This window comes from Micromys minutus (genome assembly GCF_963924665.1).
Source record: "Micromys minutus genome assembly, chromosome: 21".
NCBI lineage: Eukaryota > Metazoa > Chordata > Mammalia > Rodentia > Muridae > Micromys > Micromys minutus.
Window position 1 is genome coordinate 40,145,157 of NC_137956.1, and position 13,561 is coordinate 40,158,717.

Below are 13,561 nucleotides of genomic sequence, written 5' to 3' on the forward strand. Positions count from 1 at the left end.
TTATACCTGTAGAACTTATGAACTTACCATTTGCTTAAAGGTTGGTATGACCTTCCATCTTCATGCATTTGTATAAAATTCATGATTGTAAATTACAGTATATACCTATTATTGATTTTCTCTGTCCAGCACTAGTTTTGTAAAGTGTAAAGATTATACATAACTGAAATAATAGTGCGTGATTATTAAGACAACTCGTTTGTTTTCATTTTGCAGATGAGCAGGATGAAGAAGCAGTTACAACAGGAGGAAAGGTAAAAGTTTATTTAGGCCCGAGATGAGAGAAGATTCTTTTAGACATGTGCACTGAGCAGAAGCAGAATTGTATATGTTCAGATTGGCCTCAAACTGACCTGTGGGATGTCCTTGAACTATTGATCCCCAAGTCTTTCCTACCTAACTGCTGTTCACTGTACCTGAGGGTCTTGTTTGTATATATTCTAGGCAAGCACCTGTCACCTGGTCCACTATTGCATCATTTCAATTTCTTGATCAGGTTGGCCAGATCCCAGCCAGGTCTGAGTAGGTTACCATGTGCATACACTACTGTACCTAGTTGGTTTGTTTGTCAAGAGTTTCAAACTTTTCCAATTGGCCTTAAACCTCATGGCTGTCTTTCAAGATGCTAGGATTCCTGTCACTAGCTACCACATCCAGTTAAATTTCATACTCCCTAATAATAATTGAATTGGGAGGAGGTTAACTTTGATTTTGTTTTTTGGGGTGGTTTTTTTGTTGTGGTGATTTGGTTTGGTGTTCGTTTGGGTTTTTGTTTGTTTGTTTTGGTTTTGATTTTTGTTCTGTTTTGTTTTGAGACAGTCAGTGCTTGTTCATTTAGCCCTGGCTGTGAACTTGCTTTGTAGACCAGGTTGGTGTTGAATTCATAGGTCCACCTGGCTCTACTGAGTGCACCACCACCTGGCAATATTTGTATTTCTTAGTCAAAAATCTTATTGAAAACAAACTTAGTATTTTCCCAGATCACCTCATAGGGTATAGTCTTTAGTTCCCTACTCTCCCCTATTTACAAAGTAGCAATCATAGTTGGCTGTGTTGTTGATGGTGTACCTGTCAGTTCTATTAGTAGTGTAGCATGCCTGACCTTGATTTTTATCACCTTTCTGTTTGTAGGGGTGTAATATAGATTGCAGCTAAGGTCATTCTTTTTAACCTTTCTCAGGCTTGAGTATATGCTACATTGTGTGCAGTTGATCATGGAGGCCCCATACGGGGCCTTGCTATGGTAACCCTAGTTGTCCTTGAACTTGCTGTATAAATAAGGCTAGTAGTCTGGTGAAAGGCTTCAGTGTCACCTCAGGGTTAAGAGCACTGGCTGCTCTTACAGCCAGAGGGTTCAGCACCCATGAGGTGACACTCAAGACCTTCCCACCCTGCTAGATACTACATGCACTTAACATAATGATTAAAGAATTGAAAAGCTCTTGTGAAAAAAGATTTGATGCATGTAACAATTCTTGAATCATAGTGTTTCTTTTATTTGATAGTTTTCTTATTATTAGATAATTTGAGCATTCTATTTTTTTATAAAGGAAAAATATAGTCTGCTGTCACTTCATACTTTTAGCAATGAATGTTTATGCTTGAGGATTGCTTTCTCAGTCCTTTAAATGATCATGTATACGATTTGTCTGTTCTGTCTGTGAACAACACTTCCATTTTTTATAGGAAGATGAAGATCCCAGCAAAGGTGATCCAAGTCGCTCCGCTGATCCAGGTGAAGACAATGTGACAGAACAGACCAACCACATCATTATTCCCAGCTATGCATCCTGGTTTGATTATAATTGGTGAGTAGTCTTTTCCCACCTGAAGCATGGTACTAACAGGGTGGAGACGCTTGCCTTCACATCAGGTGTACTGTTTTACACTCTTCCCAGCCTGCCTCATAAACATCATGGACAGTTACCTTTTTTAACATACTCTTATTTTCTTGTTGCCTTGTGTGTTTATTCTTCTTACCATGCAATGGCGCTCACTCAGCCTGTGAGTAATGATCCCTTTGGGCGTTGCATATCAGATATCCAGGATACCAAATCCTTATATACGATTGGTAACAGTAGCAAAACTACAGTTAGGAAGTGTCAGTGAAATAATTTTATAGTTGCAGATTACCACAGGATGATAGCCTAATGTTTAGGAATCTGAATCTCTGTTTATAATTTTAATGCTTGGCCGATGTCAGCATCATGTTATTGTATTCGCTAGGTGAATTTTTTGCTATCCAGTTTCCAAAAGAGCCTTTTCATTTTGAGCCTTTTTATTGTCCTAGTGATAATGTTTATAATTGCTATTGTTCCATTAGTTTTTGTTATTTTGAGACTGGGTCTTGTGCTGTGCCCCATGATAACATTGGGCATGTCAGTTTTGACTGTCTCAGTTGTTGCTATTAAAGACTTGAACCAGTGTGCCCAGTAGAAGTTAATTAAGAAAATAGAAAACCTCAGTACTTATAAAGCTTTAACTGTGTTTTTTTTTCCCTCTCATGTAAAGAAAGTTCTCTAGAAAAACTAATTTTAGCAATAGGAAATTTATTACTTTTCCTTTGAAAAGTGAAGAATATATAGCTCGATTTTAGGGTTTGATGCTCTTTCAAAAACAGTCTCCAATCTGCTTCCCTCTTCTCTTTCAGTATTCATGTGATTGAACGGCGTGCTCTTCCTGAGTTTTTTAATGGAAAAAACAAATCCAAGACTCCTGAAATGTGAGCTCAATGTTTTATAAACCTTTATATGTTCATAGCATGGATTTGTTGGTTTAGTCTAATGTGTTTTTTGTCCAAATGGGCATGTGAACCACTTGTGTGTAGTGTCTGTGAAGGCCAAGAGAGAGCACTGGTTCTCTTGAAGCTAGAGCTTTGCAAGATTGGGAGCAAATTGAGGTCATCCACAAGATTGACCAGCAGTAGGTCCTTTTAACCACTGAGCCTTCTCTCTCCTAATTCTTCAGATACAATTCCCATGTGGTTGTTACTTCTTAAATAGTGAGTGCCACTCAAAAATTATTTATTTTTCTGCCATTTTAACTTCAAAGTAATTTTTAGGTTTTTTCCTTTCTAAACTTCAGATGAAGGGTATGTCAGTTCTAGCATTTAAATATTGAATGTAATAAATGGTGTTTACTAGAGGTTTCTTTGTGTGTTAGGATTGCATACAATCTCATATAATGATGTTGCAGGTTGCAAAATATTTATTCTCGTGCTAAATTATTAATAACAAGGATGTTATAAGATTATTTCACTGCATTTGAACTGAGTTAAAATTTCTGATTTGGAAGTAAACTGGAAGGAGTTTGCTCTTCAGGAAGTATATCTATTTGTGGCATGTTATATGTATTTGTAAAAATTTGTTTGCCTTTTTTTTTTTTTTTAAGATTTATTTATTTAGTATATGTAAGTTAACTGTAGTTGTCTTCAGACACACCAGAAGAGGGCATCAATCCCATTACAGATGGTTGTGAGCCACCATGCGGTTGCTGGGATTTGAACTCGGGACTGAGCAGTCTTATCCACTCAGCCATCTCTCCAGCCCTTGTTTTTGCCTTTTTATTTTGTAAAATAGGGTCTTGCTATGTTGATCAGGCTAGCCTAGAACTTACAGTGAACTGCATTGCTGTTTCCTGAGTGGTGGGATCAAAGTGTATACCATCATGCCCAGGCTATTCCTCAAAACCCTTATTTCTGCAAGTCATTCACAGCTGTTCTTTCCTGGAGCATTAATCTATTTCAGTTTCTTGTGTGTAGTGCCAAAATAATTTTGTTTTGTAGTTACCCTGTCTTGGAGAACTGATTTAATGACCCATGTGAAGTACATAGCACAGCATAGGCAACAGTAAATACATTCTCATCCTGTTTTTCCATGTTAATTTGAGATTCTGTGTCTTGATGTCAGAGTTAGCACTTCCTAACATGCTAATGATAGTGCTGTATTGGAGTCACCTAAATCCAGATTGGACTTTCAAAACCTGGATTGACTTTTTTTTTCCATGTTTTTAAATATGTAAGGATTTGGGAGTCATCTCTTTAAAATTAGACTTTTCTATTCTAGCCTTTTTCATCTTGTAACTTAAATCATTTTTGTCTGTCCACGCTTTTACAGTAGCCTTTTTGCTTTTATGTAGCTGCCCTTGTATGTTCTCACTCATTTCTTTTGCTTTTTGATAAATAATTGCTGGTAGATGTCATGATCCATAATACTCTGTTAAATGGTTTGTGGCAGAAATACACTCCTCAAGGACATGGAGGCACAGTTTCTTTACATTTCCTTTGTGCTTTTGTCTTACCTTGTGTCATCGGTCTGACTGACTAAGGCACATTGAGAAGTGCGAGTATTCAGAGGCAAGTTTCAGCTAAATCATTGTCCAGCCCTCAGTTCAAGACAGCTCTTAAAGTGCTTTGTGTGTCAGTTTCCTTGAGTAAACGGAAAGAAGGAGTTTATTGTATAGTGATTTGGAGTATTAGGTGGGCTGCTTTGCACACAGTATGGAGAACACTGCTTAGCAACCAAGAACAAATGTTCAAGTTACCTTATGTGTGCTATATACTTGCTTTGCATCTTATTGGTTCTGAATTTGTTTGAATTGTTAATATTTGCTGTGTTACCAATGTTGTGGTATATACTGTCTTTTGTGGGGCTTCTATGGTTGTCAAGCATTTTTAGCTTTGCTTTGGTAATATTTTATCCAAAGATGCTTGTCTATGTTATAAATTTTGCCCTTGTATTTTAGATACTTGGCATATCGAAATTTTATGATTGATACATACCGTCTAAACCCTCAAGAATATTTAACCAGCACTGCTTGTCGGCGAAACCTGACTGGAGATGTGTGTGCTGTGATGAGGTAAAGTGTTTGACTTCAATCCTGTACTGTAGATGCTTAGAGATCCATTGCTGTTTTATATATCTAGCTAATTTTGTATTTAAGGTTTTTGTTATTTTTATTTAACTGTATCATGTGTGCCAAGGGTAAGCTTAAACTCTGGGGAGGGGTGCATCAAGTCTTTTGGAGCAGGCACTAGAGCAGTTAGGAGCACCATAAAGTATGTGCTAGGAGCAGAACTGTATTTCCAAAAGATCTCACCTTCCTATCTGACCAGCTCAGCTGGGCACTCTTCTTCCTGCTGACAGGGATTCTGTATTTTCGTAATCTGTGTTTCATGGGTTGTATTTTTTATTTTATGGTCAGATTATAAAATGACAAGGGATTTGGGGGAGTTTATATACCATCCCAGAAGACAATTTAAATTTGGATTCCCTTCTCTCTCTTGGGTCGGAGAACCAGTTCTTTCATCATTGACCAGGGATTTGTTCTATATCTTCTGTAATAAAAGAACTATTATTTGATGGCCATGGTGGTATGTGCCTTTAATCCCAGGCCTCAATTACAGGCAAGCAGAGGTTTGTACTTTTAGGGACAGCCTGTTACTTACAGTGAGATGCCAGAGCTGTATATTAGTACCACCTCAAAGATAGAAACAAACACATTCATTATTTGACATTGTTTTTCAGGATGTGTATTCTCCTCTAACACAGTACCAAGATAGTTGGTGTTTGTAGCCTACAGAGAACATCTTTCCTTCTGTTTTGTTTCTCAATTGCACGATTATGGGTTTTCAGATGGAACTGAGTCACTGGATTGTAATTTTAAAGAGTGTTCATCTTTCAGGGTTCACGCCTTCTTAGAGCAGTGGGGTCTTGTTAACTACCAAGTTGATCCAGAAAGTCGACCCATGGCAATGGGACCTCCTCCCACTCCTCATTTCAATGTGTTAGCTGACACACCCTCTGGCCTTGTACCTCTGCATCTTCGATCACCTCAGGTAAGTTAGCTGTGACATCTCTGGGGACCTGCCTTGTTACTCCTGTCTTAGGCTTCTTTCTTCTTAATAGTCTTGGGGTTCTTATTCAGAACCAATAAGATTTTGTTTTTCATTTCTGCAAATATGTATAAAATGTTGAAGGTATATGCAGATACCTTTAGACAATACAGAAACTTGTTGTTAGGTCTGTGTCTGGGAAGTGTGTATTTTAAAACCCTTATTAATAACTTTACTCATGATTTCAGAAGTAGACATGCATTGTTTTGAAAAGACTACTGTGGCAAATTCATATTGTATAAACATATTGTAGGACAGTCATATTGTATTTCCTCTTCACTGTCAAAGAGAATATATATTAGCAGAAAAATGCCTATCTTCTGTGATTTAAAGAGAGCACCAGAAATACTTGTTTGTTTGGGTTTTTTTCCACATTGAGTTACCAACATTTTACTGTGGAGTTATACTTAGTTTTTCTGTTCTTGCTGAAAGTGGTTATTTTCTTTCAGTTTTGAGACATCACTGTGTAGTTCTTAACCCTTCTGGAACTCACTCTGTACAGTAAACTGACCTCTGGAGCAAAGGCATGGGATACCATGCCCAGCTTATTAAGAGAATCAGCCAATCTAAAGTAATTTTTTAAAAAAACTCGTGTGCCTTTGCATTTAAACAGTAAATACAGTCATTTTGTAATCTGCCTCGCAGGTCCCTGCTGCTCAACAGATGTTAAATTTTCCTGAGAAGAACAAGGAAAAACCAATTGACTTGCAGAACTTTGGTCTTCGAACTGATATTTACTCCAAGAAAACACTGGCAAAGGTAAAGACATAATCCCACGGCGGCTACTCATGTGTCTTCTTTGTTTTATAGCAAATCCAGTCTCTGCCAGGAGACAGTGAAGTTTTTGCTCAAGTCTGGTAGCCTTTCAGATTATCAGATAGATATTTAAATAAATATGAATGGGGTGTATAAGGAACTTCAATTTGAAAAGTAAGTTAAAATAAATAGGAAGAATCATGTAGGGGCTGGAGAGATGGCTCAGTGGTTAAGAGCACTGCTCTTCCAGAGATCCTGAGTTCAAATTCCAGCAACCACATGGTGGCTGACAACCATCTGTGATGGAATCTGATGCCCTCTTCTGGTGTGTCTGAAGACAGCTGCAGTGTGCTTATATAATTAATAATTAAATATTTTTTAAAAAAGAATTCTGTAATAATCTTTGTGGGCATCTGTGTTGATTCAACTATTCAGATTTTAAAGCAGGTTAAGCAATAAGAAAAAAGTGCGGGAAACATGGCAACAGCCGAAGAATTAATTTATGTGAGTGGAAGAGAAAAAAGTAGAGAAGTAGGATTGATAAGTTGACTGTGATGGGTAATACTGTTCTAGAAGCAACAAAAATATTTACATTTAGGGCTGAAGAGATTTCTCAGTGTCTAAGAGCACTGAGTGCTCTTCTAGAGGTCCTGAGTTCAGTTCCCAGCAACCACTAACAAGTGCCAAATATCACACAAAGTTCCTCAGGATGAAAAGAAATGAGCGCAGATAGACTTACCGTGCATCAGCAATGGCTCACAGCAGCAGCGCTTCCAAACTACCCAGAACATATACGATGCCTCCTTCTTGGGATTCCTCCTCTTAGCGTGTCTTCCCCAACAGTTTGGATACTCCCTTCATTTGGGCTTCCTTATTCCTAACCATTGCTGCTCCCTTGTTAGTTAGTCTTGCCCACTTTACATTTTTAGCATTTTATGTGTATAGGAGTTTGCCGGCATGCATGTCTTTGTGTGTACAGAGTCCAGAAGAGAATTTTGGATGCTCTGGAACTGAAGTTAGAAGATGGTTGTGGGGCTGAAGAGATAGCTCAGTGGTTAAGAACACTGACTGGTCTTCCAGAGGTCCTGAATTCAAATTCCAGCAACCACATGGTGGCTCACAACCATCTGTAATGAGATCTGATGTCTTCTTCTGGTGTGTCTAAAGATAGCTACAGTATACTTATAATAAATAAATCTTTTTTAAAGAAGAAGAGATGGTTGTGAGCTGTCTTGTGGAAACCAGGTTTTGAAGCTGTGTCCTCAATAGTGCTCTTATGGTGTGCCCTTGATTATCCTCTGTGCCTGAGTGTCTGCACATTTCCTATTGTTTCTGGGTTGCCGTGGAGTCCAGAAGACGTCATCAGATCTTGTTAAAGTGGAGTTACAAGCACTTAAGAGCTACCATGTGGAAGAGTAGCCATATTCTTAGCCCTCCATCCCCTTCAACTGTAATTTACCAGAGCATTTTAATACGGAAATAGATGAACAGAGCGTCCTTGAAAGGCGTGAATCAAAAACAGAACTTTTTTTTTCTTTGCTCTGTGCAGTTTTATGCCTTTGATCCTTTCACAAAATAAAAGTAGTAACATTAAGTGTTTAGTTCCATGATGTGTGGGTTTGAGAGACCATGCCCATATCCAGCACAAAGATCTGGAGGTAGGAAAAGAAGTACATGCTATGGAAGTTTCTACATTTTATATGATGTGCAAAAATATTAATTGAAAATAGACTGACAAATTGTAAGTTAATGTTTTAAGTCTTAACACAAGTATTTAGACAAGTACTCTTAGCTAAAAGATTATGTTTAAGAATAGAAACATAATCTTAGCTTGACTATGATAACTAGCACTTGTCCCTAGGGTCCTTGGAGATAAAAACAAAAATTCTGGCACAACCATAGAATTGTGTGTAAAATTGACAACATGTAATAAATTTTTGGTTTGGTTAAAATTTTGTTCTTTTCAGTAAAAAATCCAAGAAATAAAGATGCTGGAGAGGTGTTTTAGCAGGTGAAAGCACTTACCTTAAATTTAGTCATTTTTCTCTTTCCACTCTTGAGTTCTGAAGTCAGACTCCGCCTGTCAGATCGGATGAGAGAGCCTTAACCCTCTCAGCCGTCTTGTTGGTTCACAGATAGTTTTTGTATAATTTTAAATTATTTTTTTAATTTATAAATAGATAATTTCTTTTAAACTTGAAATAATACATAAGTAGTTCCTATGACTAATGAAAACAAGCTGTTGAAGCATGCCACACCTTCTGTTGATGTTTTTGAATGTTTAGTTAGTGGAGGACTCTTCTTGGTGGTCTGAATAAAACACTTCTTCGAGTTTAAAGCTATCTTTCCTGAGCGCCATCTTCATACATCTGTGACTAGTAAATAATTTCTGACTTTGTTTCTTTAGAGTAAAGGTGCTAGTGCCGGAAGGGAGTGGACAGAACAGGAGACCCTTCTGCTCCTAGAGGTAAGCTGAACAGTGATGGGGGCCCTTATTCACAGCTGATGCATGTAAGTTTTTTCTTACTTTTTTTTTTTTTAATTCCCTCTCAATCAATAATTTAAAAAGATACTTTTGGGGGAGTTTTGTTACTACTAAGATTTTCTAGTCTAGCCTTTTTGTGTTGGTGTTAAGCAGGTGGCTCTTTGTCTTACAATCATAATTCTTGACTCCCATCATGGAGTGTGTGCTCCATACTCAGAGGAAGTATAGATTGTTATTTAGTGCTATTTTGAACCTTTGTGACATGAGAAGAAATTATTGTACTGTAAGTGGAAAATGCAGCAGTTCCTTCTGCACACTGAGGTTTTAAATTACCTGCATATCTACCTTTAAGATTAGTGGATGGGGTTGAAGAGATGACTCACAAGTTAAAGAACAGGCTCACAACAAAAATATAAGATAAGTGGATAGTAAATACAGAGTGAGGTAAGAATTCCTGAGCTAGTTTGCCCTGAACACACTGAAGAGAATTGCTATATGTGTAAACAGTAGCACATTTTCTTTGCTGCAGGTGGGTCCTATGCTGGGGTTGTCTTTTAAGCAGGAGGCAGGGATTATCAACATGTTTATGTTGATTTTTTTTTTCCTAAGAAGAAATAAGGCTCAGCAGCATTGTTTACTATTAACACCATTCCTAAAAGCAGTTTATATAGAGCAAACATTAGCTTAAAAGGTGGATTTCTGGGTACACATCCTCTAATCTTAGCATTTGAAGATTGCAAGTTCTTTGCCTTCTGTGATTAGATAGAATAATTTAAAAACCTTCAAAACAAAACCCAGAATCATGCATGCATACATACAAAGACACACACACACACACAGTGACATTTTATGTGCTGCACACCTGTAATCCCAGCATTCAAGAGGCCAGATCATTCAGACTATCTATATAGGATACTTTGCCTAAGATCCCAATACTAGCTTCTGTCTCTCCTTTCATATTTGCACCTTTGGTGTACACAGTGAGAATAGTGTTCCTCCAGTCTTCAGAGCATTGGGAAATTCATTTCTGTGACATAGGCCACTAGGGAAGACAGTTTAAATAGACGTGCTGGTGGCAAGCACTCTTCAATGATCCTATCAATGGGAGAAAGAAAGGAGGTAATTAGGGGCTTTGTTAGTGTTTCAAATGTGTGGAACCCATAAAGATGTCAAGAGAGACAGCAAGTTCTTTAACTTGATGAGCCAAATAACTGGCTTTTTAATGCAATTTGATGTCCATGCACTCTAGCTGGTCAGTGAGTTCCAGCTTCAAAAAGAGGCCCTATGTCCAAATATCAGGTGAAGACTGATACTGAAGTATGTAGCCTGACTTTCATGTCTGGTTTCTGTGCACACTCATAGATATTCCTATTCGCAAGTTCCCAAGATAAACTGCAGAACAGTAAGCCAATCAAAATTATGAGTTGAATTATAACCAAAGAAAATTTAGATTTTTTTTCCTAAAGGATAAATCTAGTTGTTTTTCTGGTTGTTTTTGAGACTGCCATTGTTTGTTAGTTTTGAGGTCATCTCTTCATAGCCCTGGCTGTCCTGAAACCACTCACTATGTACACCATTTTGCTCTCAAGTCAGGTATCTGCCTGTCTCTGCTTCCTGGATCCTAGGAGTAAAGCCATATTCCACCATATTCAGCTTTACTTTAATGTTATTAAAGCATAATTTCTTGGTAAATATGGAAAATTAAAGCCTTCGTTTATATTCTTTATCTATTTTTATAAGAAATACTAGAATCATAATAAAGATTTAAAATAACCAAAGGTAAAATGTCTGTATAGAAGAGAAAGAATATAGTGTATAGTACATTTCTTTTAGAAATACAAGGTAATATGCTTGCTTTTGTTGTTGATGATGTGTTTTAATATTTATTGATGTTTTGCTTGTATGCATGTCTGTGTTAGGTTGTCAGAAACCCTTAAACTAGATTTATAGGCCATCGTGAGCTGCCATGTAGATGCTATGTGAATTGATCCCAGGTCCTCTAGAATAGCAGCCTGCGTTCCCTGGCCCCTATGCATGTGTTTGTTTGTAGTTACCGTGTAAGGTCAAACTGGAAAAGCTTGTGTATGGAGAGATGGCTCAGCAGTTAAGAGAACTGACTGCTCTTCCAGAGGTCTTGAGTTCAACTTCCAGCAACTACATGGTGGCTCACAACTATCTGTAATGGGATCCAATGCCCTCTTCTGGTGTGTCTGAAGAGAGTGACAGTTAGTATGCTCATATACATAAAATAAATAAATAAATCTTTTTTAAAAAACTGGAAAAGCTTGATGAGAAACATCAAAATTATATACAACTCGGGAAATATACCATCTTGTCAGATAATCATCTGCACTGTGTGAATAGGTCTTCCATTTTAAAACTTCTCTTTATGAATGTTTTTCCCCCTCTGAATGTTGAGTCTTCAAATAAGAGCCTAGTTCATCTTTGGTAGATAGATATATTAGAGTTTCTGTTGCTGTCAAGAGACACCATGATTAAGCAACTCTTACAGGGAAACGGTTTAATTGGAGCTGACTTACAATTTCCAAGGTTTAAGTCCATTATGGCGAGTGTAGTGGCATGTAGCATACACATGTCACTGCAGAAGGAACTGAGAGAGTTCTCTGTCCACAGGCAATAGGAGACAAACACACTAGGACTAGGTTTAGCATAGGACACCTTAAAGCACCCCTCCACAGTGACACATTTTCTCGAACAAGGCCATACCTCCAATAGTTCTGCTCTCTGTGGGCCAAGCATTCAGGCCTGTGTGTCTGTAGTAGCCATATCTAGTCAAACAACAGAACAGGCAATACTTTCTTTATAAACATTTGAATGTCATCATTGGGAGGTATCTCAGTAGTAGCAAGTTGGATTTTGAGTTCTAGAGGTTGGAAAAAATACTATCTCCCTGGATGTAATATTGCACTATGTTAATTCAGGCTCTTGTGGTTTATGAATTTTAGTTAGCACTTTGATTCAGCACTATGACAGGTACTGCAGATAAACATGACTGGACATTGACTTTTATTAAGGAAATCACAAGTGTGACATAAGATCAAAATAGGTATGTAGAGTTGTATGGCACAAAGCACATGCAGAAGATTTAGGTAAAAGGTGAGATGGCTCTAGTTCATTGTATGAGAGTCCTGAGTCAACTGCTCATCTGAGAGACAACATAGAATTGTCTTGGGTTCTGGTTAACCCTTCTGCCTGAGAAAGGAAGTGTGGATGCTTTGATTAAATATTGATGAAATGTGAAATCAATGAAGGTAGGAGAGAGCACTTATTTAACCTTTTCCAGATTTGTAAATAGGTAAGGAAGATCTTTTACCTAGAACACACTCAATCTTCATGCTTCTAATCTCAGATCCCCTCCCCAGCCCCCAGCCCCCAGCCCCCAGAAAAGCATGGTAGGACATCATGCCACCAGAGAGAAATTACATCAGCAAGCCTTAAAAGGTGAAGACAAGTTATTTCATCTGTTACACTTATATTTTCTTACTATATATTTTCTGTAGTTAGCCATATAGATTTTGTTCTTATTGTTTTGAAAGTTTTTCAGGATTTTTACCAAAAGTTTAAATTTTATAACTCAGTCTATTCTGTCCTCTCAATCTTTTAGTCTTAGTTTTTATTAAAAATACGCTGTCTTATAGACCTTGGCATATTTGTGTGTGTGCGGCAGGACGTTAGTGTCTGTTCTCTCCTAGCATTGTCAGGATACTGAACAGTGAATTCAACTCTCAGTCTTTTCACTTGCCCCTCTTTTTGAGAAGTTATGCTTTAGCTTGAAAGAATTGATCATGGAAAGGTCTAATAAAGTAACCGTGTTTGTGTCTTTTCTGTCTGTCTGTCTTTGCATTCTTTCACTTTGATTTAGTTTCTTTGCATCCTGTTGGTCTTCCACATAATTTACTCAATTTTTATTTCATTTTAATACTGTTCTCAATATTTTTCAAATTTAGAATTGTTCATTGCTATTAGAGAAATATAGGCGTTTTTATTTTCTCTTACACTTTTAGACCATAATTTGATATTTAGTGGTAATCCTTCACTACCACCCCAGAGTAGGTTCTTTGGAAGTTCTTATGTAAACAGTATTGATTAATTTTAAAAATGTTAAAATGTGCAAATATTTTATTAAATTTTTTGTTGTCTAATTGACAAATTATTATAAGGGAAACTTTCAGATTACCTTTTTATCTTAATGTACATTTATGTTATTTTGAAATAGAATCTTGTCTACTCTGTTATCTTCACAACCTGTCTCAGTGTACAGAAGGCTGGGGTTGAAGGGCATGTTCATCACTACCTCAAATGTTTAGAAATACTATCTGCAGAATCTTAGCAAGCCTGGTTTTGCAGGACTCTTATCATAGCACCCGAGCCTGTGAACCAGGATTAGTGGAAGTTGAAAACCAGCC

The 13,561-nt window shown here is 37.4% G+C and overlaps 1 protein-coding gene across 2 annotated transcripts in view; it reads left to right on the forward strand.

The window, feature by feature from the left end:
• The window catches only part of SMARCC1 (SWI/SNF related BAF chromatin remodeling complex subunit C1), a 90,601-nt gene that overhangs the window by 38,254 nt on the left and 38,786 nt on the right, over nucleotides 1-13,561 (forward strand). For both annotated transcript variants that reach the window (XM_080934716.1, XM_080934717.1), the window contains 7 exons: nucleotides 217-254; nucleotides 1,687-1,808; nucleotides 2,651-2,722; nucleotides 4,744-4,857; nucleotides 5,683-5,836; nucleotides 6,539-6,652; nucleotides 9,057-9,116. In XM_080934716.1, coding sequence (XP_080790842.1) covers nucleotides 217-254; nucleotides 1,687-1,808; nucleotides 2,651-2,722; nucleotides 4,744-4,857; nucleotides 5,683-5,836; nucleotides 6,539-6,652; nucleotides 9,057-9,116 — 674 coding nt within the window. The remainder of the gene's footprint in view (nucleotides 1-216; nucleotides 255-1,686; nucleotides 1,809-2,650; nucleotides 2,723-4,743; nucleotides 4,858-5,682; nucleotides 5,837-6,538; nucleotides 6,653-9,056; nucleotides 9,117-13,561) is intronic.